We start from the raw sequence: 23604 nt of genomic DNA on the forward strand, positions 1-23604 counted from the left end.
TCTGTTGCCTTCAGCTTTTCCAGACCTTTTAAAACCGTCAACATGAACTCAGCCTCCCTCGTCACGGCGTCATACTTCACTTCTCCTGCCACTTACTGAGCAGCAAATGAGTCACTTTAACAAAGTATAGAGATTTAAAAATGAAATCTTCCAGTCCCAACCAGGAGTTGCATTAACCTGAGAATTTTGGGTCATTTGCCAACTTTAAAATAATTGCTTGCACTGCAGCACAATTACAAAATTAGACAGGCTGACAGGCAGACGGACAGCTGAACACAGGTTCCAGCGAGCGAGCGGACGGTGTCGGTTTGGTGAAAGCAGCAGCAGCTAAACAGTACAAAAAGCACCAGAGCAGAGGGAAAAATAGTGACACTGAGTGACGCCGTGCCGTTTCTGTCACATATTAACGACATTGTTCGTTATTACTCCTTCTGTACTTTTGTCGACATGCCATTTATATTATATCATATTTATATTTTTCATTATTTAAAGTAAATGCTGGTATGAAATCAGATTCCTACCATCTTCCTTGGATGGATGATAGTGTAGATCAAGTGGCCTGCTTTAAGGTGCGCAACAAAAAATGTTTTAAGAAAATCAGTGCAGGGCCTGAAAGTAGCGTCCAGCTTTTTGACTAGCAAATGTGGAGAGGACAAGGACGACGAAGAAGACTCTGCAACACCGTTATTCATCATGTAATTTACCTCCCATTCTAATAGCTCTCCCTTTTCAGGTAAGAACCAATAAACTTGGTGAGTTACTTACATGTAGAGTTTTTGAGGTAAGCCTGTAATACCACATTCCAGACGAGCTGTAAAGCACAGAACTTTTTTCTCAATAGCCGGCAGATGTTGGAATCATATTTGGGCCATTATTAACCTGCAAGTAACCATAAGAACAACAATACTGATACTTCACGCCGATACCAGTTAAATCTCACTGATGAAACTGTTGTGCTCACATTATCAACACATATACTGTAGCATGTATATCGGTAGTAAACACGAAAGCAAATATGACAAATACTTGTCGAAACAATCCCAACACAAAGACCACTTACTAGCTTTTTCTGGAGCTTTTCACCATGTCACACATATAGCGCAAAACAATTTAAAAGACAGGATGTTTGACTTCTAGGGAAACACATAAGAGCAGTTCTAGGAGAAGCGGCTAACGCCCGCTGATGAGGACTGTGTGATGTGGTTGAAAGGGCCGGAAACAGCTAGGACCTTTAGTTGTGATTTTTTTGTTAAATTAATATTTCAAAAGGCGATGCATTAACTTGACAAATATAGACTATTTAAGTAAACCAATACCCATGTATCACAGTGATTATGATGTATCACAGTGTTGATAATAGTTCATTTGTTCTGGATTTTTTAGACTTTGCAGTAAAGGAGTGGAGTAAGGAGTGTGTAAATACACATATATTTACCTGTTGGGTCTAAAGTCGAAATAATAAACAGTTTCCAACTGAAACCTCTAAATATTCAGTCCATGTTTGCAGAAGCAGCCGTGCATCTAAATCTCCTCAGCGTGCCCCTCCGCTGCCCTGCTGTTATTACTGAACAGGTGGTGTGTCGAAGGTTCAGGGCTGCGTAGGAAATCTGTGCTCAGGCGGTCGGGTCGGCAGCTTCACCGGTTAAATCAGGCTTTATGGGAATGAAAAATAGCGTTTTGGTTTGAGCTCCAGTGGCTCGGGATAGTGGGTGAACTGGACGGGAGCGGGGGGAAGGCGAGGACGCCGAGGCTCAGGATTTAGTGGAGGAGGTTTAAAGGAGAGAAAGAAACAAGAAGGAAATGGGTTTCTCTCCTCGAGCAGGAGACATTTGTCTTCATAATGTTTGCATGAGTTATTTTGGAAAACAGAAACGTCGAGTCACTAAAGCCAAAGTCTTCTCAACTAATATAACACCAAAACTTGCAAACCTGCTGATTCTGACTGAACCTCTGTGGACCAGGGCAGTGATTTTCGAGTATATTATCAGGGTAGTTATCAGTCAGTGATCAGGTTTGGGGCTTTGATCTCCTGCTTGAACTCAAAGCTCGTCTATCAGCCTGTTTACTCTGCTGTGCAACAGAAAGTTTGACAGGATTCTTTGACTGAAGTCATGAAGACAGTTGTTAATAATAAAGGAGCGAAGCATTCAGTCCCGCGGTGATGAGGCTTTAGGTTGGTGGTGCACAAGGTGGAGGTTGAGACCCTCCAAGGGGGTTTTATTGTGAAATGCTGGATAGAAGGAAGTGCTTGTCAGATTGTCTACCCCCCCAAGGCAGAATCGGGTGTTAATCTGACACTTTATGCCGTGATTGTCCTGGTGTGTGGAGCTGATTTGAACTTCTCTCTCTAACTGTCTTCTTTCATTCTTCATTCTTCAAAAAACTACTTCTGTCACTGAAAACTTTAGTTCGTTAGCAACTTTGATTGTGCTTATCAAATCTGTTTGCAAGCTCGGTGCATTATTAACCTTTCATACATTGTTAGACTATCCACCAATCAGGCCTTCAATATCAGCAGATTGAAGGTCTGATAATATATATAATATAATATATTCAATATGTAGTACAGGACCTGTCAACAACAAACAACAGTTGTATAACTAGATGTCCAGAAAACATTCACAACCAAGTTTAGCAAAGGTTTAACTTCGACGTCGAGATGATTTTCATGAAAACATGGGACTCGCCTGTTCGCTCCTGCTGGCTCACACTGATCGTCAGATTATTAACACGATTAAATGAACACAAGGAAACGAAAATGAATCTGATATAAAATACCAGATAATAACAGGAAGACGTATCCTGCAGGTCATCGTCCATATCACAGATGAGAACGACTGCACACCGGAGTTCCTCCACTCCATCTACACCAGAGACAACATACCTGAGAGCATCGCACCTGGAACCTCCCTGCTTCAAGGTAACACACTCACACACACACACACTCTCTCTCACACACACACACACACACACACACTCTCTCACACACACACACACACACAGGCTGATCTGTGGAGCTGGTTCTGCTCAACTATTTGCCTTCTGTCAGTGAACACAACACCAGCACATTACACCTGTGGGTGTATTGTAGAGTGTGTGTGCGTGCGTGCGTGCGTGTGTGTGTGTGTGTGTGTGGGGGGGTGTTTCATGTTCTTATATCCCGGTGAGGACTTTAACCTGAATGCACACTAACCCACGGGGACTTGTGTCACTGTGGGGACCCCACGGGTAGAGAGACTGCTTTGTGAGGGTTAAGACCTGGTTTTAGGGTTCAGGTTACAGTTAGGTGAGGGTGAGGGGGAGGGGCTAGGGAAAGCTTTATGTCAATGACTAGTGACTGTGTGTGTGTGTGTGTGTGTGTGTGTGTGTGTGTGTGCGTGTGTGTGTGTGTCACAGCCATCTGTCGTAGCTGCTGGTGACTGGCTGAGATCAAACAGTCCAGCTTCAGCGAGGCTTTGCTCTTATTAGGCAGACAGCCAGCAACACACACACACATTCATACATGCATTCAACAGTGTACAATGTGACTAATTTATTTATATAATCCCTCTCCTCTTCCTCTTCTCCTCTTTCTCTCTTCATCTCTGTCTTCCCTCCATTTCCCCCTCTCCGTGTCCTCCTCTTCTACTTCTCTTTCTCCTCTACCCTCTATATATCTTCCCTGTTTTCTCCTCCTCCTTCTCCTTTCCATCTTGTCCCCACCTTTCCTCTTTCTCTTCTTTTTCTCTTTTCCTCCTCCTCCTCCTCTCCTCTCCCCTCTCCTTTTTCTTAATTTCTCTTCCTCCTCCTCCTCCTCCTCCACCTCGTCATTGTCTTCTTTTCCCTTTCTTTGCTTTCTACTACTCCTCCCCCTCTTTTTGCTCTCTCTTTCTCTTCCTCTATTTTTCTTCCCTTCTCTTTCTCGTTTCTGTCCCCCTCATCCTCCTCTTTTCCTCCTCCTTTTCTCCCTCATCCTCATCTCTCCTTTCCTCCTAATCTCTCCTATACATCTTGTCCCCACCTTTCCTTTCTCTTCATTCCCTCTCTCCTCCCACTCCACTTTTCCCTCACTTCTTCTTTTCACCTTGTTCCTCAACTTTTCCTCTCCATTCTCCTCCTCTTTTCTGTCCTTCTTTGTCTTCTTTTTCTCTTTTCCTCCTCCTCTCCCCCTCTCCTTTTCCTTATTTTCTCTTTCTCCTGCTCCTCTCTCCTTCTACTCCTCCTCTTATTTTGTCTGCTTCTCCTCATCCACCTTCCTCTCTTGCCTCTGTCTATTTCTATCTCTTCTCCTCCTCCTCCCTTTGCTTTCTACTCCTCCTCCTCCCCCTCTTCTTGTGCCCCTCTCTTCCTCTCCTCCTCCTCTTATTTTTCTTCCCTTCTCTTTCTTGTTTATTTCCTCCTCATCCTCATCTCCCCTCTCCTCCTCTTCTTCTTCACCTCTTCCTCCTCCTCCTCCTCCTCCTCAGTTCTGGCCCGGGACTGTGACTCCGGTGTGAACTCGGAGCTCTCTTACTTCGTTCACGGTGGCGACTTTGACATCACATCAGGGGGCGTGGTCAGCCCCGCCCGTCGCCTGGACTATGAGCGACCCAATCACGTCTACGAGTTCGTGGTGGTCGCCGTGGATGCAGGGACGCCCCCCCGCACGGGCACCGCCTCTGTCCGCATCCGGGTTGCCAATAGCAACGACGAGGCACCCGTCTTCTCCCAGAGCGTGTAGGAACATTTTTCTACTTTTCCAGCAGTTTTCTTTTTAACTTTTCATCAGCTTTTAACTTTCTTTAATAACGAACATCAGCAGTCAGTCTCTCTCTCTCTCTCTGTCTCACCCCTGCCGCTGTCTGTGTCTCTCGCCCACAGTCAGTCTGCTAATTAGGTTGTTTTTAATTCAGAATCTATTTTTATTCCCACTGTTCCTTCTCCATCTGTTTTCACTTTGTCTTCACGTCTGTCTCCTTCACACCTTCTTACTTGGTCTTTAGTTTATGTTAGGTATTTCTTCAAACTTTTTCCCTTTCTTCTTTTCTCTCTCCTCCTTGTTCTCTCCTTCCCTTTTTGTCATTTTCTCTCTTTCTTCCCTTTTTCTTATTTCATCTGCCCTATTCTTTCTCTATTTTTCTCCTTCCCCTGTTGTCCTCTTTTCTTGGATTAACACCTCTCTCTCTCTCTCTCTCTCTCTCTCTCTGTCAGTTATAAGACCTTCCTAAGTGAAGATGCCGGCCCAGACACGCTGGTCGCCATCGTTCACGCCAACGACCCGGACGGAGACACCGTCTCTTACGCCATCACTGGCGGCAATGAGGACAGCAACTTCCTGCTGGACAACCAGAAGGGTGAGGGACACACACACAAAACATGGTTGTATGTTATATAAACACAACTAAGGCAGCCATCACATTGGACGCAGGTATTTTTTGCAGCAAGCGTTGTCTTGCTGGTGCTCGGCTACACGTACTCGCCTGTCAATCACTGCCATCGAGTTACACACGATAGTTAGCAACTGCAACATTAAGTAAGCATAAAGTAATCACGGTTTACTAGTCATTTCTCAATTTGATGCACCACTTTACCTGCTAGCGCCCTCTAGAGGTTGCAGTGACAGAACAAACAACCTACTGACGGTTTAGGTACTCTGAAAATGTGTTCAGACAGAACACAAAACAAACTTTAGACACTACACAGTTGCATATAAAGTCGAAAGTCTAATCATCAGTATGTTCTTTGTTCTGTATGCAAAGACACGTGTGAATTCACTCTTAGCAGCTCGTATTGCGGCAGAGATGCAGCCCGACAGTGGCGCTAAGGTAAAGGTTGTGGGTTCATTTCATTTTATGGTCATCTGAGCTGTAGTTCAGGTAGTTCACTGTGGACAGACTAACATCACCATCATCGCCTCTAACAAGACAAAAACAGATGAACTATTATGCATTTGTTGTTTGTTAGGCAGCGTATACACACATACAACACAGTCACTGTTACACACATACACGTACAGCTGCATTCAGATCACTTGCACTCACACCACACAAACACACAGTGGTTGTTGCTGTGGTAACAAGTATTTGGGGATAAAACTTTGTAGATTTAACAAGGCCGGTTGAACCCCCTGGAACACACACATGCAGAAATAAAAAAAATGTAAAAACATGAATACACTCATTTATAATCACTACAGCTCACACACACAAACTGTTCTCATCTCTTTAGTGTTTCTGGTAGACATGGTTGAATCATGTGTGTGTGTGTGTGTGTGTGTGTGTGTGTGTGTGTGTGTTTTTAACCTACAGAGTGAGGACATTTTTGGCCGGCCCTCACAACTTCAAAGGGCTGTTTGATGGTTAAGACTTGGTTTTAAGGGTTAGGTTAGGGTTAGGCATTTAGTTGCGATGGTTAATGTTAGGTTAAGGGACTAGGGAATGCATTATGTCAATGATGGTCCTCACAAAGATAGAAGTACAATGATGTGTGTGTGCGTGTGTGTGTGTGTGTGTGTGTTTGTGCGGTGTAGGTGTGTGTGTGTCAGAGGGAGACTTTTTGAAGATAAACTTCATGTGCAGCAGTGTGATGTGCAGTCATGTTTTGCGTGTTTATCTCTGCATGTGTATGTGTGTGTGTGTGTGTGTGTGTGTCTCTCTCTCTCTAAGCCTCTCTGTCACCTTATCACCCAGCATGCACTGCTCCATTGCTCTGCCACATGCACACACACACACACACACACATGCACACAAACATGCCCCCATGCACAAACAGATATAAACATGAACATTTGCACATAAATGATATATTAAGTCTCTCTTTCACTCACACACACACAGCAGATGGCCTTTGGCTTGCTCGGCTGTTCTGCTTTGTCACTTCAAAGCGTTGTGAAGTATTTTCATGTAGATGTGTTCGCTCCCTCCCAGCCTCCGTGTCTCTATTCATGTTGCTACCAAAGCTGCTTATTTGTTTGTTTGTTTGCTCCGCTGCTCTGTTATGTTAATGTGAAAGTGATTGTTAGCACAGAAAGATGTGACATTTGTTTTAGGGTTTGAGTTAGAATAATGTGGCGTTTTCGCAGGCTGATGTCTGTGTCGACAGGAGCTGCCGGTGACGCAGTGAAGACCCACAGAGCTGGAAACATCCCAGCACGGCTTTACGTCTACAGTGTGTTATGTTTGACCTCAGCAAGTTCTTTGTGTTCACTGACACTGCTGCCATTTTGGACACTGAGGCCGGGGAGCTTCCCCAGCAAACACCCAACGTCACACGCAGACCTGACACAATTAATCAATTAGTCAATCCGTGGGACATGAATCTGCAACAGTTTTGACAACTAATACATTATTCTGAAAAATCACTGGTTCCAGTTTCTCAAATGTGAGGTTTATCTGTTTTTTTTACTCTACACTTTTACATAAATAATAAAAATCCAAGTGAAAGTCAGACTGCAAAAATAAAAACGCACACGCATTCTGTACTTTCATTCTGTAGTTTGTTTTTATGATGACTTTGAGGGACTCAGCATAATCTGCAGCTCTTAGGTGTTTTCTTTCCTTTTTTCTCTTTATGTTCTATTAGCTGAAACGTATTCTGAGTTTCCTCCAGACGAGTCTGTTTACTTTAAACAGTGTCCTCTGGCAGCTGGAAACGCTCAACTCTTTAGTGCCTGTGAACATAAAAATAATTTAAACCTATGTTCTTCCAAAAAAAATGTTTGTATTTCAGAGAAAATCCGCAGAAAGTGGAAAACATAAACTTTAGCAACAACCTATACCAGACTTCTGTTGAATACTGTAATATTTACTGGTATGCTAATCATGTTGGGTGAAGTTTTAGAGCAGAAATAGCTGCCAGGTTCGGTAAAAAGTAAGAGAGATGCAAGTTGAAAGTGAAGTAAATTCCATTGAAGGCGCTGAAGGCCTCAGTCTACTTCAAACAGTTTCAGACCATCTAACATAGTCTGAAACCCCCTGTGCGTGTGTGTAGGCATCATCAAGCTGCGGAGGAGTCCGCCTCCCAGGCTCAGGGGACCACAGTACGTTCTCGACATCACCGCCACGGACGACAACGCCTCCGGTGGGCCGTACCCGCTCAGCAGCTCTGCCCAGGTCATCGTAGGGATCAACGACATCAACAACAACAAACCGATCTTCCAGGAGGTGACTAAAGCTAATATGTCTTGGCTCTGATAGGAACAACTGGGGGTCACGTTCTGGGAAAGGGTGTCTTCTTCTTGTCCAGTTTGGTTGAGTTCAGCCTGGATCGAGGACTGATTTGTTATTTCAGGAGTTGGATTAAACACTGAGGTGTCCAACACCTGAAACATCCTCAGCAGTTTGTTGTGTTGCTGTTCTAAATCCAAATTCAGTTCTGATTGTGCTGTTTGTGCACTCAGTGTCAGAACTACAGTCTGAACGCGGTGGTCCTGGAGAACCAGCCGCCAGGGACGTTTGTCCTGCGCGTCCAGGCCCACGACGCTGACATGGGGGTCAACGGAGAGGTCAAGTACGGCATCATGCACAGAGACGGAGTGTCGTCCGGGTTTGACATCAATCCCGACACCGGTAAGTCCCGCAGTACTACTCACTACGTGAATACAGAAGTTGAAAGGTAATAACCGCTGCCGTGGTAACATGGCCCCTGTGTTTGTCAGGTGTGATCGCCACAACGGTGAGTTTCGACCGGGAGCGTCAGAGGGAGTTCACGCTGTCGGTGACGGCCACAGATCAGGCCGAGGAGCCGCTCATCGGGATCTGTCAGATCACCGTCCTTATCGCCGACCAGAACGACAACGACCCCAAGTTTGAAAACAGCCGCTACCAGTGTGAGTTTCTGCTTATTACTGCTAAGATTACTGACGACTACCGCCGTGAGTGTGTCTAACATACTGTTACTGCAACTACTGCTACCACAGCATCTGTCCTTAGTACTGCTGCAGTTACTGTACTATCACCACTACCAGTGCTAGTGTCTCCTACTGCCACGATTACTACAGCTATTACTGCTACTGCTGCTATTACGGCAACTATTGCTATTACCGTTACTGCTAATATTATACCAGTGTGAGTGTGTCTTTTGCTGCTACTGCTACCACTGCTAGAACCACTGCTTCTGTAGTACACTTTGAGTGTCTCCTTCTGCGGAAAGAAGGGTACTGTGTGTGTACTATTACTAATACTGATACTGTTAACTCTACTGCTACTGTTAGAACTACCACTGTGGCTTGTACCACCATTCCTGGTACTATGAGCACTGCTAAGTTTACTGCTACTGCATCTATAACTGCTGGTCCTTCTACTGCTACTACTGGTACAGCTGCTACTGCTGCCACCACCACTACTGCTGCTACTGTTATTACTATTGCTATTACTGCTACTGTTCCTACCATCACTTACTACTACAATTATTACTGCTAAAAGTACTGCTTCTGTTACTGCCACTGGTGCTGCTGCTTCTAATGTGGCTTCTTTTACTTCTACCTCTCCTACTACTAGGCCCACTGCTATTTCTACTGAAGTTCTTCTACTATAACTGCTTCTCTTTTTTAATGTTGCTTCTGGTGCTACTATTTCTGATGCTACTAAGCTGCCATTACATTACTGCATGACAATTACTGCTACTTCTACTGTACTATGGTTTAGAAATGGTCCAGAAGCAGTTTTCTGCCTCTGCAGCGCAGCTCAGCCTCACTTCAGTTCGATTTTTCCCCCCATCTTGTGTATCTGAAAGTGTGAAACAAGGCAGTAACACACCGGGGGGTTAAAAGATTTCTTTACCTCTGGGGTCGCTAACATCTGTGCACTGTCCTCTTACTGTACAACACGAAAGCTGCTGTGTGCGTTTCAAGGTAAACCAGAGTTTGGAGGAAACAAGGGAAATGTGGAAACCGTATGTTTGTTATCGTCTATCAATCTGCATCCTTGTAATCCCGGAAAGCTCTTAAGACTGATGAAATATTCGCCGCTAGCTCCCGCGGGTCCGTGTTTGTTTACTATGTGTGCAAATATGTGTTTTGATAAGCGTGGTGTCAGAAGTTCTCCTCGTCAGATTAGGGAAATGCACAGAGCTCATTAACTATTTAACAGGCAGATTGAAATGTTTCTGGGACATGCATTCATTTACCACTTGGGAGTGTGTGTGTGTGTGTGTGTGTGTGTGTTGGGGGTTACCTGCACAAATGGAGGAAGTGAGCCGGAAACAGACCTCTGTTTAGCCTGCTTGTTGTTTATCTTATGGTCTTTATCGACAAACATTAGAATCAGTATTTTGGATTTATTTCCATCTCCGCACGAGGAAAACTGGAGTGAATTGACTGTTTTCTGAATTACTACTTTTTCTGTTACTGCTACTGCAGAAAAAAACTAATTATAATATTCACATTCATGTCAGCATGTATCAATCAATCGTCAACTCAACACCATCGCTGTGGTTTGGTGAAACCATGGAGGATTAATGATTCATTTCCTGTAGGCTGTGCAGCGTATGGTTCCCAGGTCACGCCCTTCACTGAGACATCAACATCTTACGCCTGATTGGATGTTGTTGACGCAGGAACATAAGAACTAAGTACAGTAGTCGGGATACGGCCATCTTGTGAGCTAAAGTGATACAATGCCTGCTTTTTTGGGGGCATTGATGTTTGATAGAGTATCCTGATGCATTACCCCACAACGATCCGCATCAAGATGTGTGGGAATCCAGTACAAAGACGTGGTCACAGCGTGTATGGTGGCAGTGTGTTGTCCTTAAGGGGCTGAATGGTGTGTAATCAAATGCAAATCACCTTAAATGAAAAATAGAAGGTTTTCACCAAACAGCCACAAGGTTGTTGTTACTGCGATAAAGTTTGGAGCTTCGTCTAAACATTCCCCATAATTGTATCATATCTGGTCGGGCTCAACAGACCTTCTGTGGATGTTTTCCAGACTTGAAACTAAATCTGAGCCTGCAACTTGTAGCCAGCAATTTGTTTTTCTAAATTATAAATAAACGTCTGCTTCCTGGATTCAGATCACAGCTGTTTAAGTGTCATTCTGAGAAGAACTCAGCCACATCCAGCAGGGTAAATAGATTTCATATGATTACTGTCTGTTTATCTGTGGTGCTCTCTTAGGTTATCCGCTGTTCATCTTGTGTTGAAAAAACACATGTAATTAATGACAAAAGGCCCAAATCTCCCACTGACATGAACATAATAAATACAACTGGTTTTATTTTGACTAAACTTTAACTACGCATTTAAGCACCAAAGATATATTGCTAATTGGCGCTACTTGGTGTTAATTAGAAGTTCGAGAATCACCATAAGATTGATTTTCAAATTGCCCGTAGTTACGTTCTAAAATGTTCAGAATTGTCCAAAATTATGAGCCAGAATTTTCTTCTTGTGGTTGTTTGGTCAGGTTAACAAAAGCTCATTAGCAAGACAGAAGTTTAAAAAAAGAGATGTTGTTATTATTTGACATAATTACTGCAACAAAAGAAAGAAAGTACAGCATTAACCAACTTCCAAACCGGCAGGCAAATCCTGTTTGCTCCTCCTCATTGCTTTGGTTGTTTCTCTGACACACATTAGACTCAGCAGGATCTGACGGGATTATTAAGTTGAAATGTATCCAGTGAGATCCGCAAATGTCAAAAGGACATTATTACTGACATAATGCTTGAAATGCAGTATTACAGAGGGAAACGTGTGGCGAACCTCCGCTCTGCTCGTTGTTTTTGTTGTCTGATCAGCGCTGACACTCATCACAGTCAGCAGGATTGGAGGTTATATTCATACATTTAGAAACGCATCTGTTGACTTTGCACAGTGAGACCCAGAAATGGCTAAATGAGGTGACACGCTGCTGACACGACACAACACTGTGTTCCCATTATTATAATATCTGCTTACCATCACAGAACATGATTTTTCATTGTGCTCAGTCACATTTAATGAGATTCGGTGTACATGCTTTAGACAAAAGCTTCAGTCAGAATAGGATTTTAGTCGTAGCTGGTGCCTGTGGACACCATGGACATCTGATGGAGACATGTCATGTGACAGTATGACAGATGTTGGTTTAAAGTTCAGAGTTCAGAATTATAACTTTCAAAGCACCCAGGAATTAAAGAAATAGTAGTGTTTGCAGTAGAAATGTAGTAGCAATAGTTGTAGTATTAGCAGCAGTAGCAGCAGCGCTAATACAGTAGTAGCATTATTAGCTGCAACGGTACTTGTAGTAGGAGTATTATTAATAGTACTAGAGTAGTATTAATAATACTACTAGAAATGCTAATGCTACTGCCACTACATAATACTACATAATCGAACTAGCAATAGCAGGGGTAACGGTAGTATTGGTAGTTGTAATTCAAGTTGCAGTAGCAATAGAAGTGGTACCAGTAATAGTAGAAGAAGAATTCATAGTACAAAAATCAATAACAGCATTAGCTGTATAGCAGTGCTAGCGGTGGCAGTGGTCTACCAGTAGTGCCGGTGTCAGTAAGTAGGCAGTACCAGTAGCAGTACTAATAGTAGTACCAGTAGCAGCAGTACCAGTATACCAGTAGTATCTCTTCCCCTGCCTGACACTTCATCTCTTCTCCCCCTCAGACTTCCTGCGGGAGGACACTCCGGTAGGAACTAGTTTCCTTCGAGCAGCGGCACACGATGATGACCAGGGGAGTAACGCGGCCATCACCTACTCCCTGTCCAATCAGAAGCCAGCTTACCTGCACATCAACCCCAGCACTGGCTGGATTTATGTCAACCACCCCATCTCACAGGTCAGAGATACACTGAACATTACTGTACTTACTATACTTATGAGGATCCTCGTTGACGTAACACATTTGCTGGCCCCTAATTCTGACCTTAACCCAAACATGTTTGGTATGCATCCACTGAGGGAACATGTGACTTTCTGTGTGTTTCTGCTCACATCCACAGTGTTTGTGTCCGGTTTGGCTGCATGTTGTATGTGCACTGGTAGCTCTGGGCTTCATGCTAAAGTTCTCAGCTTTTCCCCCAAAGTCTTTCTCCCGCTTCGTCTCGTCGGTATGAGAGAATATACAGGAAGATAGAGGACACTGATCTGCAGACAGATTATAACGTAAAAGGTTTTATTTTCTGAATTTAAAAACTCTACAAGAAATGGATGAAGACGTGTAAACAGATGCCGGCGTTGTGGCTCTTTACGTGTCCGGGAAACGTTAATGTGGAGTCGCTCCCAGATGAAGGACTGATGGAGCTGAAGTTGGACTGGGACTGAAGAACAGGCTGCATGTGTTGGTTTGTGGTGCTGGTTTACATCTAGTTGATTAAATATGTTGCTTTGCTTTAAAAATGAATTTCTTTGATATGATGAACAGCTGTTTTCAAGAAGCTGGATAAGTTTTTCAGGAAGCTGATCCGGTCTTTCTGTTCTTGGACTGAGTTTTGCAAATTTGGCTTTTCACTGCGCTCGCTGAGTTTTGGCTGTGCCTTTCGCTACTGTTTATTCACAGTCTTTGTGTTTTTGGCTGGAAAATCAGGCCAAGGACTTTCTGCATCATCCTTTTCACGTCTTCCTTACCATTCAGTCTCTGCACCTGATTCAGCTGATTCAGGTTTTTAGCTAGAGACACAGAAATGAAGTATAGTTAGCAAAATCTGAAATAAGTTTTCCCAAGTGCTTTGCTTAATTTTTTATTAATTGTTTTGTTGGATTTGATGGACGGTCCAGGTCAGATCCAAAGGAAATTTGCCAGAACATTTAAATTGGTGTTAAAACGCATCAAACTGACATACTCCACGTATACAACAAGTTGGATAAAGTGCACCGAATCAATCAACGTGCGCAGTAAAATGCGCACGTTGAATCCTGTGGAATCCTGTGCATGTATACATAGTTGGTATCCACATGCACTAAATTGTAAATGATCAATAACATGATGTCATATGTTAAGTTATTGCTTGTATGTAAATACATGTGCAGATAATGACAGCACAGTCACGGGCACAGGGTCACAGGGTCACAGGGTCACAGGGTCACAGGGTCACAGGGTGGAGCTGTGTTTCCGGGGGCAGCAGCTGTTCTGCTGTTTCCACTGTGAGAAGAATATAAGTTGCATCAAACTGACTGCTGTCTTAAATGTTTAATGATCGTCATGACTGCGTGTCTTCTTCTTTGTACAGCCTTAAAAAGTCAAACTGAAAATCCACAGCGAAGTGAAACTGACTTGAAAACAAACATCTGTTATGAATGATGCCGACTGTTCTTCTTCTTCTTCTGCAACTGCCATCTCCTCTCTGTTCTTCTTCTCTGCCGCTCACTGCCACTGATCTTTTAAACAACACTTCAGTCAATAATTTAGCAAAGGCAGATTTCCCCCCTCCCTCTTTTTTATGCACTTTTTATGAACAAACCAAAAGATCAACAGTGTAAGATTTTCTTTTCCTCTGTTTTAATATTTATTCATTTTCAGTGTTATGTGGCCTTTCACAGCTGTCAAACAACTGCATGATCATTAAAATCTGTATTTGATGATAACAAGACCAAGTTTTGATCGCAAACTTTAAGAATGAAGAAAGTCCTTTCTTTGAATTTGTTCCTGCAGTTTAATAAAAGTCGATAAAGGTGACTGAACAAATATTCTCTCCTGAATCACAAGTCGTGACCTTTACACCTGAACCCGGACCTGAACTAATAAAAGGAGCGGCTACTTACCAAGAGAGAGTTTGTTAAATGACCCTTGTCGTTCCCCGCAGACGTCCAGGATCAACCAGCAGATCGTGGCGTCAGATGGAGGGAACCGCAGCAGCTCTGTGGAGCTGACCGTCATCATTACAAACGTCCACAACCAGCCGCCGCACTGGGAGCAGCCCGAGTACTGGGTCACCGTGCCAGAAAACACTGTGCGAGACGCCAAGATAGTGGTGAGTGTCATGTATTGGCACCAGTATCAAAAACATTGTTTCAGACATTACCCAGCCCCAGGATGGACACGCTTGGTTTACAGCGGGCTCATCGTGCAGAATTATTCAACCATTGCAGCTGTGACCTGTTTGTTTCGTTTACGTCCTCCTTCGTGTCTGTGCAGAGCACACTGAGGAGGCTGGAAACCCTCTTTCTTCTTCTTCATCCCTCCCTCCTCCCTTTCCTCCATCCAACTTTTCCCCTCTCTCTCTCTGTGTCAGCACGTTTAGCCGAGCGCTCCCAAACATTTTCTGCCGAGCAAACAACAAAACCCGCCCCGAGTCTGTCTCACCTGACTCACTCCAACTAACACACACACACACACACACACACTCACACACACGGTTTGCCTGTATACCTCCGGTGATATTTTCCTCTTTTGATCCCTCCATCCTAATTTGCTCTCTTTTCCTAAGCCGCTGGTCTAGAAGGTGGAGGAGTTTTTACCCTCCAGCTGCTCGATTTCATGGAGGTTAGTCAGTTTTCAAACAGTTTGTGTGTGGTGTGTGTGTGTGTGAGTGTGTGTGTGTGTGAGTGTGTGTGTGTGTGTGTGTGTGTGTGTGTGTGTGTGTGTGTGTGTGTGTGTGTGTGTGTGTGTGAGTGTGTGCGTGTGTGTGTGTGTGTGTGTGTGTGTGTGTGTGTGTGTGTGTGTGTGTGTGTGTGTGTGTGTGTGTGTGTGTGTGTGTGTGCGTGTGTGTGTGTGTGTGCGTGTGTGTGTGTGTGTGTGAGTGTGTGTGTGTGTGTGTGTGTGTGTGTGTGTGTGTGTGTGTGTGTGTGTGTGTGTGTGTGTGTGTGTGTGTGTGTGTGTGTGTGTGTGTGAGTGTAATCCTATGTAAGCCTGTGTGTTTGAGTGTGTACCTGTGCTGTATTTACTTTCCTCCACCTCCTTTTCGACCCCACATCATCACTGTAAAGACTGATGGTAATGATGGTGCTGGTGGTGGTGGTGGTGGTGGTGGTGATTGGAGGTTGTCCCACCCACAGCTCCGTCTGTCGGAGATGATTGACAGGAGAGATAGATAATTGCACCTGCTGTCGGAGCGTCACAATGGACTCTCATCACCTCAGCAAAACAAAGCCTGATTACTGTGTTTAACCTGACAGAGACTGTATGATGGAGGGAGGGAGGGAGGGAGGGAGGAGGGGGAGTCAGATGTAGGAAGACGGAAAGAGAGACTGTGGTAGAGGCCAGCGTGGACAGGTGAACACACACAATTTGACTCAGTCCCACACACACCGTCCTGCTGCCCCAAACACTCACTAGAGCACCACATGTGTATCAATCCGCCGCTGAAAATAGTCCCCAACAAATTTCCTCCTGTTTGAGTAACATTTGATAAAAACTACAGCGAGCAGCTGCTTTAGGAAGTGACTGAGCATTTTTTTTTAAAAATGAAACTATATATTTGTGAGGTGTTTTTAAAGTTGTAAATGTCTTCAGTAGGAACCAATGGGCTCGGAGCTGACAGCCACAGACAGGAAGTATCGTCTAACACATTGTTGGTTTGGGTCTGCACATGGAATGTGATGGGAGCAAGAAAAACATACAATAACACCAGCCTTATCTTCTAACGGCATGTTAACTCTGCACAAATGTGTCCCCTTATTGATTATGACTGTTTTATGTATCAGACCTGTATCAGGTTTCGTTTTGTAAGTCATGTTTAGTTCTGTGCATGTTACCGTTTCCCTCCCTTCATCTGTCTGTCTTTCTTTATTTCTCTTCATCTCTTCAGTTTGATAGCGATTTAGGAATGAGTCGTACTCCTCCAGACGGGTAAAGTGACTTTGACGTGTTGCTGGTCGACGTTGTGTTGAAAACATGTTTGATGCAGTGGATTAACATGTGACACTTCCCAGAGCTGACCGCACATACAGATCAATCACAAGGCTGAAAATTCTCCTCCTTCTCCTCCCTCCTTCCTCTCCTCCGTCCTCTCCTCCTTCCTCTCCTCCTTCCTCTCCTCCGTCCTCTCCTCCTTCCTCTCCTCCCTCCCTCCCTCCTTCCTTCCTCTCCTCCCTCCTTCCTCTCTCTCCTCCTCCCTCCCTCCCCTCCCTCCTCCTTCCTCTCCTCCCTCCCTCCTTCCTCTCCTCCCTCCCTCCTCTCCTCTCCTCCCTCCTTCCTCTCCTCCCTCCTCCTTCTCCTCCTTCCTTCCTCTCCTCTCCTCCCTCCCTCCTTCCTTCCTCTCCTCCCTCCCTCCTTCCTTCCTCTCCTCCTCCTTCCTCTCCTCCTCCTCCTCCTTCCTTCCTCTCCTCCCTCCCTCCCTCCCTCTCCTCCTTCCTTCTCTCCTCTCCTCTCCTCCCCTCCTTCCTTTTTTCTCTCCTCCTCCTTCCTCTCCTCCCTCCTCCCTCCTCCCTCTCCTCCTTCCTTCCTCTCCTCTCCTCCCTCCCTCCTTCCTTCTCTCTCCTCTCCTCCCTCCTCCCTCTCCTCCTTCCTTCCTCTCTCTCTCCTCCTCCCTCCCTTTCCTTCCTCCTCTCCTCCCTCCTTCCTTCCTCTCCTCCCTCTTCCCTCTCCTCCCTCCTTCCTTCTTCCTCTCCTCCTCTCCTCCTTCCTTCCCTCTCCTCTCCTCCTCCTCCTCCCTCTCCTCCTTCCTTCCTCTCCTCCCTCCCTCCTTCTTTCCTCTCCTCCCTCCTCTCCTCCTTCCTCCTCTCCTCCTTCCTTCCTCTCCTCCCTCTTCCCTCTCCTCCCTCCTTCCTTCCCTCTCCTCCCTCTCCTCCCTCCTTCCTTCCTCTCCTCCCTCTCCTCCTTCCTTCCTCTCCTCTCCTCCTCCCTCCCTCTCCTCCTCTCCTCCCTCCTTCCTCTCCTCCCTCCTTCCTCTCCTCCTCCCTCCTCTCCTCCCTCCCTCCTCTCCTCCACTGTGTTAATTGCACTGAGGAGGAACTGTTGTTTTAAATAAGGTTTGTTAATTGCATTGTTAACGAGGTAGAGGGAGGGAGACACTGCAGAGGTGGGAGCTGCTGTGTGTGTGTGTACGCGTCATGTTATAATCATCAGCTGACTTCCTCCTGTTTGCTTCCTCTTCCTGTCGACGTTCTCTGCTGCTGACAGTCTCTGATTGTTTGGTGAGACAGAAATTTTAACCCATTTGGCTTATAGACTTACAACGTTTCCATATAATTTTTTCAAAATAGAGAAATAAAATGCGTGAGTAGCCATTATAACAGCAAGAATGCAAGTCAATAGACGCTTGGCAGTTGCACCATGAATCCACCAGTAGCCAGCTTTGTTGTCATGAAGGACCGTCAGAAGATTGTCTGTTAGTGAATAGTGAAAATAGCAACCAGCTCTCAGAAGAGTTGTGTAGGCAGAAGTGTTATTTTAGCATTTTTGCTCACGATATGCGCCCACAGTTCACCTAGATGCATGTACACGTGTGCTAATCAGATGTGTTAACAACAGCCATATTCAATGAAACATGATAATGTAACGTTAATAGCGCTGTTACCAGAAAACCATCTTCTGTTTTGGCAGGAAGACTAAAATGCTGGATATGTTCAATTTCTTGGCCTGAAAATAGTCAGATTTAAAGAAACCCAGTATCGGAATCACCAGTTTTAATACAAACCTCACTGCTCTGGTTTTTGGCCTTAGTGAACCCCCCCTCAGCCGACTGCTAACTGTTAGAATTTGAAGCTGACAGGATGATATGTATTCTGGCTGCTGAATCACACTCAGAACCAGCAGCACCAGCTGAGAACGATCTGCTGCGATTTCTCCACAGGTGTTAATCTGTGTGGGAGAAGATGGCAGACACTGATCAGTTTAGCTTCCGCACGCTGCACTGATGTCTGATGAGATGATTTCTCATTAGGGCTGATTCCGTACGCTCTGCTGCCCTGGCCCGCTGCGAGGCAGATCCGTCAGGACCAGCGTGTCCTGACACGACTCCTCACCTGGAAACTGGACGGCTACTACTGAGACTGTTTGTCATATTTAAATATAGTCAACATATATCAGTTCCAACAATAAATGTCGTCTGAAATGGTAGTAATAATTCAGGTCATATTCAGGTCACAGAAGCACAGTCCTTTCAAAAATATTTTGTCATTTGAGTGTGAGTGTGTGTTGTCTTCCTGACATGCTCAGTGGCTGGTAAAGACACGAGAACGAGGGGCGTTCAAGCTGCTCTGGTCACTAAGAGAGAGAGGGCTGAGAGGATTTTGGTGTTTGAAGTGGCAGACAGCGTTTCTCACTCAGCGTTTCTGTGTGCTGCTGTGAAGAAACATGTTACCGCTGGTGGAAACGACGACAGCGTTTGTTGGAAGGTGAATGTTTTCTCGTTTAATTGAGCTAGTTTCCCCAACTTCCTGTCTTTGTGATAAGCTAGGCTAACCATGTCCTGGACCTCTCTTTGTACTGGATGCACACAGATCTTGTGTGATATGGAATGAGGTAGCATTGTTGGAAGGTCGTGCTGGTGAAAGGGTCAAGCGATTTAACACTCACTGTACTTTTAGTACTCTTTAGTTCCATCTTTAGTTGTGGAGGTCCGGCTGACTGATGCGCAGATACATTAACACTGAATTAAGATGACCCACTTTCACTTGGAAAGTCTTGACCTCCCCCCCCCCCCACTGATCTGCCTGCAGGACGCTAGCAGTCATGTGCAGCTAGTGTAACCGGTGCTCCTGAGCTGCGTTGGTTAGTAATGAAGATGCTGTTACTTTAGGATCTCTTTGGAGTTGATCTGTTTATTCTGACAAGACACATAATAAAGCAGAACCTCCATGTAAATAAATCCCTGAATGACAGGATGTTAAGTGGGGACTTCCTATCTCCACTTACGCTGTCTGTAAAGCATTTTGCTTTTGATTTTTGCAAGCATTTAATTTATTCATCCTCACTGTTGGCATGAATGAACATTGGAAATACAGAAAGAGAGGCCGCTGGTCAGATTATCGTTGTTAAAGGGGGTTTTAACTTCTTTTGCCACCTTGAAATGAGCTCTTTCACAGTGTTTCCTAGTTTATTAAATTGATACCGTGCATAAAAGATAATAGATTAATTAAAGTGATGCTGCTGCTGCAGTCTTTACGTTAATCCGATGGCGTTAAATTCAGACTTGAACCATGCTGAAAGTGAAATGTTACAGGCCCGACCTCGTAAGATTGCCATCGTGACTTTTACGTAAAAGTGACTAAGTGCTAATTCAGACAAGAGACCGACATGTTCAATTGCCATCAGATTAAAGTAAAGGGCTGCATGTCTGAAAGGGGCTTTAAAAAAACTTTTTAAGAGCCAGTACGCTGAAATTTCTGTATCTGCAAAGGAAGACAGACATATGATATTGGGGAGAACAAAACTATACACAATAAAAAATTAAAAACAATAGGATGGATTGTGATAATAATCAGGATTATTGATCCTCAAGGGGAAGCTCTTTTGACAAGTTCCAGGCTCACAATAACACAAGGTATGGATGGGGGTCGAACCCACGATCTTTGGTTTACGAGACCAACGCCTTACCGCTTGGCCACCACACCTAATACATGGGGGTGTGAAAGGGTTAATGTGACAAATAATCCTGGACAAGCTGCGTGTGTGTCTGTGTGTGTCTGTGTGTGTCTGTGTGTGTGTGTGTGTGTGTGTGTGTGTGTGTGTGTGTGTGTGTGTCTAACAGTACAGGTCATACCCTTTCTCTCAGTGCAGTAAAGTGAGGTGGCATCACTCAGCCGTAGAAAACAAAATCCTTCCCTGGTGAGGTTGGGAGTGTGTGGTCAGGAAGGACAAGAGCTTTAAAAGCTCACACACACACACTCACACACACACGCACACACACTCACACACGCACACACACACACACACACACTCTTTCTCTCTCTCTCTAAGGTCAGCTTAAACTGCAGCCAAGAGAATAACATGAGTCTTAAAAGCTCTGCTGCTGGTGGATGCACAGGTCAGGACAACACACACACACACACACACACACACATATTTTCTAACAAATTCACACAAAAGAGAAACATCAACAAAGCATAAACTGAAACCATTTTAGGCGGTACGAAGTCCAGGAGTTTTCTCCTCGCCTGCTTCGTTTCCATAGAAGGACTGAAGCGCCGCTCTGGCCGTTGAAACGATGCATTCTTTGTAATGCAGTTGTGTATCTTACTGTGTCGTTTTTTTGGTGAGTGTTATGCTTTATGGATCTGGGAGACGTTAAAGCCGTTGGAGCCGTTACGATGATGAACGACCTCGCCGTCGACAGCAAACAGCTGTGTGGTAACATGATGTCATCACAAACCAGGACGGAGTCTTCTCCCTTTCTTTGATGGATTATAATGAGATGTGGGAGTTATTGTTTCAGAAGTGGATATAAATCTGGTTTGTGGAATTAAAGATATAAACGTGAAGCCTGAGAGGAATACACGGAGGTTTGTGGAGCTGAGTCACTCAGTGGCTGCAGTTACCTTTTGTTCTCTCAGTGTCTCTATGTTATCAATCTGAGTGATGATTCCTGTTTACGTTCTCCACAACCAGTTATCCAAATCCAGAATCCACCGACTTGTAAAAAGATGCGCCTGTAATAAGCACTCGTATTGCTTTGCTGAGTTTTTAGTTCAGAATGTAAGACTCCTGCCTTGGCCAGATTCACACACTATTTGACCCTGAGGTAAAAAAATAAGCTGTTGGGCCCCAGTTGAATGAATCCTGTCACCTGCAAATACCTATTATGTGCAAATACTAGATCACACGTCAGCCTTGCAGTTTACATACACACCGTTTGCCGTGTGTTGATTTTGAATTCAATCAGATTTATGCAAGAATACACACCATGAAGCACAATGTCAACTCCAAAAAGTAAAGTTCTTATGACTAGATTGACTAGCTACAGTGGGTGTTGTGTTTTAGTTGTTCCAATATTTAGAAATAAATGTACAGTTCATTGATTTACTACCAAACAGCTGACACGCAGTCAGCTATTTTCCCAGTGGCCCAGTTTACTGTGATGACGGTGTTTATGTGAGATGAGTTGGGACACACATTTTGGCATAATCACACAACAAAATAGCATCATATTGTACTACAACGTATTATAGCATGTGTTGTATTGTTTCATATTGTATTACGATATTGTATGTTGTGTTGTGATATGTACAGTATCGGATCTATTTCATCTTCACTCCATCTTGTTTTTTACCTTTGCCCGTTGACCATGTTCATATATGTTGTCAGCAAAGTTGGCCTCAAAAAACTTCATACAGGTTTGAGCAGCGGGTGTTTGCATGAATATGGGGCCATCTATTGTATGTATTCTTCATATTCTGCTAATGTTCTATTCTATATTAGTTTTCCCCACAAAGATACATTTAAATTTTATCTTAGTTGATAATTCTTGATGTTCAAAGCGTTCAAATTATGTTGAACTTGTCCCGACCACCCAGGAGCAGGAGTGTAGAGAGAGGTGTGTCGATATAAGTGACCGTGTCTGTGAAATCTCATTGGCCGGCCCACCCTGCTGTCCCCAGGTGTGCGGGACATTTCCTGTTGGTTTGCTTTCCCTCTGCTCCCCGAACCGCCCGACCTTCTTCTGAGAGGTGGAGAGACGAACAGGGAGTGCTGAGAAACACCGTGAAGCTTCGGATCAGGAAGCTCAGACGCACAGTCATGTAACTCTTCATTCACCTGACCCGTCTCTCTCTCTCCCATCAGACCATCAAGGCGACATCTCCGCTCGGTGACCCCCGGGTGACCTACAACCTGGAGGAGGGTCAGGTCCCGGAGACCAACATGCCGGTGCGGTTCTACGTCAAGCCGAACCGCGCGGACAGCTCGGCGTCCATCCTGGTGGCCGAGAACCTCGACTACGAGACGACGCGCTTCTTCATGCTCAGAGTGCGAGTCCAGAACGTCGCTGCTGTGCCGCTCGCATCGTTCACCACCGTCTACGTCAACGTGACAGGTGAGACGGGAGGAGTGTGTGTGTGTTTGTGTGTGCTCTTCTACTTCCATCTTTGTAAGGACCTATTTGAGTTTTACACCTTGCGAGCGAAGACTATTTTTTCAAAGGGTTGTTTGAGGGTACGTGCATACGAGCATCTCGCCGTTTGGTGGACGGACCATTCACACCGTAAAGTAGTCGAGGCAGGGGAGCTGGGATGGTCCAGTCCAGGAAACATTGGTGGAAAAACTGCTTTTGTGAAGCGTAGATACTCAATCAGTACTTCTCTCAAAAACATTACGTGGGATTCATCAACTACCTCTCCTATGGCGTCACTGTCGCCGGGCAGATTGTGCTGCGCATAAAAGAGCCCGACATGTATCGACCCATCAAGGTGAGCCTGGTACGGCCGGTGATCTACCTGCAGTAAATTTGTCTTCAAACACAAACTGTTATTGACAACAATGTGTCAGTTCGTTAAGGGTTAGGGTTCAAGTAAAACCAGCATTTTAATGAGCAGGGTTGATTGTATTTGTGTTATTACTGGATTTTATTTAGATGTTTCAGCCGTTTTGAGCGTTCTGGTGACGCTTCTGCAACAAAAGTTTGCAGTTTGTCAAAGGCGCAAATTCTTGTGTCGACATTCAACTCTTCATGAAAGCACAACCCAAATTTTCTTTGCTTCCAAGAGCAAATCCACCGATGGCGGTGGTTTGATTGAAATGAGTTGATTTTGGTCCAGAATGCTGCAGAATAAAGGCCGATGTGACCGAGACCTAAAGCTGCCAAATTCATACCAAAGATGGCTTTGGGATCATACA

At 44.7% G+C, this 23604-nt stretch overlaps 1 protein-coding gene and 1 non-coding gene across 2 annotated transcripts in view; one reads left to right on the forward strand and one right to left on the reverse strand.

Moving 5' to 3' along the window:
* The window catches only part of si:dkey-22o22.2 (neural-cadherin), a 137138-nt gene that overhangs the window by 65629 nt on the left and 47905 nt on the right, over positions 1-23604 (forward strand). The window contains exons 5-13 of the mRNA XM_044206961.1: positions 2809-2920; positions 4446-4695; positions 5170-5312; positions 7948-8120; positions 8357-8525; positions 8615-8785; positions 12560-12732; positions 14696-14863; positions 22555-22804. Coding sequence (XP_044062896.1) covers positions 2809-2920; positions 4446-4695; positions 5170-5312; positions 7948-8120; positions 8357-8525; positions 8615-8785; positions 12560-12732; positions 14696-14863; positions 22555-22804 — 1609 coding nt within the window. The remainder of the gene's footprint in view (positions 1-2808; positions 2921-4445; positions 4696-5169; positions 5313-7947; positions 8121-8356; positions 8526-8614; positions 8786-12559; positions 12733-14695; positions 14864-22554; positions 22805-23604) is intronic.
* On the reverse strand, positions 20316-20387 carry trnat-cgu. The gene has a single exon. It is a non-coding gene; the product is annotated as a tRNA-Thr (tRNA).

This window comes from Siniperca chuatsi, linkage group LG9 (assembly GCF_020085105.1).
Source record: "Siniperca chuatsi isolate FFG_IHB_CAS linkage group LG9, ASM2008510v1, whole genome shotgun sequence".
Classification (NCBI taxonomy): domain Eukaryota; kingdom Metazoa; phylum Chordata; class Actinopteri; order Centrarchiformes; family Sinipercidae; genus Siniperca; species Siniperca chuatsi.